The sequence below is a fragment of the Nematolebias whitei genome, chromosome 21 (assembly GCF_014905685.2).
Source record: "Nematolebias whitei isolate Nwh7 chromosome 21, NemWhi1, whole genome shotgun sequence".
In the NCBI taxonomy this organism is placed as follows: Eukaryota; Metazoa; Chordata; class Actinopteri; order Cyprinodontiformes; family Rivulidae; genus Nematolebias; species Nematolebias whitei.
In genome coordinates this window covers 32,411,571-32,416,399 of record NC_056518.1, presented here as the reverse complement: position 1 = coordinate 32,416,399, position 4,829 = coordinate 32,411,571, and the positions used below count along the sequence as shown (strand labels likewise).

General features: G+C 42.9%; 1 protein-coding gene across 1 annotated transcript in view; it reads right to left on the bottom strand.

Annotated features, from left to right (window-relative positions):
• Positions 1-4,829, bottom strand: part of LOC119427073 (lysophosphatidylserine lipase ABHD12) — an 8,092-nt gene that overhangs the window by 2,438 nt on the left and 825 nt on the right. The window contains exons 2-8 of the mRNA XM_037694653.1: positions 3,628-3,730; positions 3,362-3,481; positions 2,638-2,668; positions 2,517-2,562; positions 1,890-2,019; positions 1,317-1,354; positions 851-930 (exon numbers count right to left, since the gene is read on the bottom strand). Coding sequence (XP_037550581.1) covers positions 851-930; positions 1,317-1,354; positions 1,890-2,019; positions 2,517-2,562; positions 2,638-2,668; positions 3,362-3,481; positions 3,628-3,730 — 548 coding nt within the window. The remainder of the gene's footprint in view (positions 1-850; positions 931-1,316; positions 1,355-1,889; positions 2,020-2,516; positions 2,563-2,637; positions 2,669-3,361; positions 3,482-3,627; positions 3,731-4,829) is intronic.

The window sequence follows — 4,829 nt, the reverse complement described above, 5'->3', positions numbered from 1 at the left end:
AGACCAGGTGTGTTGGAGGTTTTAGAGGACCTGAAGAGACCAGGTGTGTTGGAGGTTTTAGAGGACCTGAAGAGACCAGGTGTTGAAGGTTTTAGAGGACCTGAAGAGACCAGGTGTTGGAGGTTTTAGAGGACCTGAAGAGACCAGGTGTGTTGGAGGTTTTAGAGGACCTGAAGAGACCAGGTGTTGAAGGTTTTAGAGGACCTGAAGAGACCAGGTGTTGGAGGTTTTAGAGGACCTGAAGAGACCAGGTGTTGGAGGTTTTAGAGGACATGAGGAGACCAGATGTTGGAGGTTTTAGAGGACCCGAAGAGACCAGTTGTTGGAGGTTTTAGAGGACCCGAAGAGACCAGTTGTTGGAGGTTTTAGAGGACCTGAAGAGACCAGATGTTGGAGGTTTTAGAGGACCTGAAGAGACCAGGTGTTGGAGGTTTTAGAGGACCTGAAGAGACCAGTTGTTGGAGGTTTTAGAGGACCTGAAGAGACCAGTTGTTGGAGGTTTTAGAGGACCTGAAGAGACCAGATGTTGGAGGTTTTAGAGGACCTGAAGAGACCAGGTGTTGGAGGTTTTTGAGGGAATCTTGTCCTGTTCCGGTCTGATGGAGCACTCTAGCTGTTCCACAGTTCTGAGTCTTCTTTGTCGGAGCTTTCGTCCAGAGAAGATGGTGTGGTGTTTTGGATGTTCTCATGTCTTCCTGACAGAACCTGGGCTCAAACCTGCAGCTTCGGAGCTGCACGCCTGTGGCACTGATCACCTCTACCACCGCAGCCGAAGCTTTCTGTGTTTAGCTCCTTCATTTCATCACCCAAAGAGCTGCCGCCTAGAAGAACGTGCAAGTCCTGCTCTCACCTTAGCGAGTGGATGGTTGATCACGACTTCTCCAACTCTGGTGTAAGGAGCTTCGAGGATTAAAGCATCGATGACGGACCCTGGGATTAAAGACGTCACCAGTTTAAAACACTTTAGGTACAAGATTTCAATGTTAGTATATGTGAGTATTCAGTTTCTTTTATGACCTTCATGGTTTTAAAGTTCTGCTGAATTTGGTTAAAGACAAAATAAATGTTTTACGAGATTTATTTTAAGACAATGTTTTGAAGAAAAGAGTATTTTGCTGTAACTCAAAATAGTTTAGAAATAAAGTCTCCTTTGTTTTCTAGTGTCATGGAGAAGGTTTGACTGAGCATTTTCCACGAGAGTTTATTCCATTCAAAAAGACTTTATTAATCCCAAAGGTAAATTAAATAATCTAAAGAGAATTAAATTTCTGGCTGAAGATAAATAAATAGATCACAGCCAAACCACTTACACTCACCTTGTTCTTGGATTTTTACTGCAGCGTTGGTTCCCACTCTACAAAAACACAAAACACTTTAAACATTTATCATCGTTCTAACAAAGACGGCTCCTCTGGACGCACGCAGAAAATAAGAATAAAATAAAAACTTTAAAATTAAAATATATATATTATAGTTTATAAAAGTTTTAAAATGAAAGGTCATGATTTGCCTTTTATAGGTTTTTTTATAGTAGATATAGTACAATATAATTATTTTTATTTCCATTTTTATGCTTTTTTTTATTTCATTTTTAAAAACAATTGTTTTTAATGTTTTTATTTTTACGATTTTTTTGTTTTTATGTCTTTTTATTTATTTATTATTTTATCATTTATAAATATATATATATTTTCGTTTTTATTCATTCATTCATTTTATCATTTAAAAAAATATATATATTATTTTTTTGCATCTGTCCAGAGGACCTGACTTTGTTAGATTTTTCTACCTGGATTATGGATTATTGAGCATGAATCAGAATATTTAACATCATTATTCTCTCTTTTCTGTTTTTATTTTATTTTAAGTAACTATCTGAGCGTACTGACCCAGAGCCCAGGGAGTGCCCCCAGATACAAACAGGACCCCCCTGGCTTTGTGCCTTGGCCCAGTGGTACAGGTAGAGGGCGTCACTGGTCAGTCCAGCTTCACTGGGTTCTCCTGTCGAATCTCCAAAACCTCAGAAAAATAAACGACAACTCAAAACAACTGCTGCAGCGTAAATTTATAATTTAACTTACACGACCCTTAAGGAAGTTTGGTACGACCACCAGCATCCTCACCAACTTCTACAGGTGCACCATGAGCCTGCTGAGCTAGGCTGCACCACAGGGGGGTGTGGGAACTGCACCAGTCACAAAGCACTGGTACAACCAGCAGACCTGACTGGGAGCAGTCTCCACACCATCCAGGACATCTACCACAGCCAAGATGAATCCATGGAATATCCGAGTTTCACTTTCTGAGACATATATTACATTTTTACACAATATTCTAATTTTTTGAGACGCAGCTGGAAGTTTTTCTTGGCTGTACTTTATTAAACGAAGCCAAGTTACATCTGGTTTCTGGATAAACAAACAAAGGATTTTATTTCCAGCCCAAAGATTTTAACATCACAACCAGATTTTAAATTTAGAGCTGGAATAACTTTCGAATCGGCAGAATCTTCTTACCTCTGTAGTCCAGAGACAAGACGTGGTGTCCTGCAGCACTCAGGATCTAAAATGTTACAAAGAAAATTTACAAAACACGTCAACGCTGAAATTCTGTTGTGTTTTAGAAAACAACTCGTACCTTCACCAGGTTTACTCTGTGACTCATCGCCCTGGAAAACATTCAACAACCCATCGGTCACTTAAAACACACAGAGATTAAAAATAATCCCTGAAGGGAACATCTCATTTCATACCAGTTTTACATGAAGATCATATTAATGAGGAACTCTGGTCAAACAGGAAAATCATTTTGTGATGTCACGCTCAGAGAAAAACCTTCGGCTACTACAGAATCACATTTGAGCTCAATTTAAGTATTTTACTAAGTTAAAGCCACTTTTGTTTCAGCTGGTGCCAATTAGCTGTGGCAGCCATGTTCAACTGCACTGACTCCAGAAGTTAATCAGCAGTAGATCTACGCCCGGGTGTCACATTCTGGGGGTTTCATTGATACATGTTCAGTGCGTCATGAGATATTTTGCTAACAGATGTGCAGATTTGACCTCAAATGTTAGGACTACCACCGCATCAAATTTAAACACAATATCTGTTAAACTTGGTGAGCTGTAAATGTTTTTTAAGGTCAGTTTGTTGTGGCGGCCATGTTGAATCTGGTTGGCACACCCGCAGGTAAATAAAAAGAACCCCCACCGTCGCCTTCGGGCGCCGGGCGATAAGTTTTCACGCTCATTTGTTCCTACGAACAATCTTTGCCTGGAGAAACAAAAAACTGAAGCTCGTCATTCCCAGCAGACCCCATCAGGACCAGTTTAAGGATCTCTACCCTGCTGCTCTTCTCCCACCTGGTCCCTACGTTGCCATGGAGATAGATGATAACAGGGCGTCCGTCTCCCAGGGACTCGTGGTACCAGTCGAGGGTTTTCCCAGCGGCTGCCTCCCATTGGCTGACGGGGAGCGTATGCCTTTGAGACAAACAAAGAGTGAGTGGCACAAACAAACAGGGTTCTTATCTGCAGCCGGTTCTGGAGCGGGTCCAGTCAGCACGGAGCCACCTGTGTTCACCGACATGATGGACTTTGACGCACTTCAGTGGTCGCACACGACCTACCACACTCCCACCGAGACGCCCTCCTCTGTGCCGAGGTAGAAGTTGCAGGTGTGGTTCAGCACGTCCTGAGGTCTGTCGAGATCCACGAAATATGGAAACCTCACTGCAGTGGAGAGGACGCAAGGTCAGACACAAGGTCACACACAAGGTCATTGTGCTGCCGTTGACCCTGACGGACTCGCTCAGGGACACCGATGCTTTAAACCTGCTGCACCACGTCGTGATTAATTAAGAACAATCCCCAGAAAAGTGGTAAAAAATGTTTTTAACCATGTCTGTGTGCAAAATGTCTCACGAGCCGCAGGACAAGTTTCAACAAAACGTTCAGAAAGTGTTCACCGATTCATTTTTGGAGTCAACCCAACACAAGATGGCTGCCACAGCTAACCGGTTATAAGTCAATTCAGAGCTAACGGTCTAAAAAGAGTTTGGAAGTGTAAACTGCAACGAACTGCAAACCTCATAAACCCAGATTTTATTTACATTGGAACATAATAAACACATCAAACTCTGTGCATGCCTGAGGCATTAATGTACCCCCATACCGTCAGAGAGGCAGGTTTGTGAACTGTTAGCTGACGACAGTGTGGACGGTCCCTCCCCTCTTTAGTACAGTCTGTAGTTTACAGATTGAATTTCATGTACTTGTACACAAGTTTCTGACCTCAGAACAGTTCTGGACTTCACCTCAGTCCGTTTGAAACGAGCTCGGGTCCAGAGAAGACGGCAGCGGTTCTGGATGGCGTTCACATCTGGCTTCTTGTTTGTCTGATAGAGCTTTAAGCAGCATGTGTGGATGAACTGTGTTTACAGACGATCTGTGGAAGAGTTCGAGCCCAGAACAGAACCAGACCTGGTTTTGATGCGGTGGCCCCTGAGGGCCCAAAGGTCACGACCATCCAGTGTTGACCTTCAGCCTCGACCTTTGAGCTCAGACATTTCTACAGATTATTCTAATCTGTTGAGATTATAACAGGGAGATGTCGGCTCCTCAGTTTTCCATTGATTTTAGACGTAGATCGTCACAGCTGGTGAACCTCTGCCCGTCTTTACGTTTAATAGTTCCAGCCTCTTACAGGTTTTTTTTAATACCCGGTCTTCTTAGTGACCCGTTTCCAAAATGCTCCTCCAGCTGTTTCTTGTCTGCATCACCTCCGTCTGTTTCTCCAGCTGTTTCTTGTCTGCATCACCTGCGTCTGTTT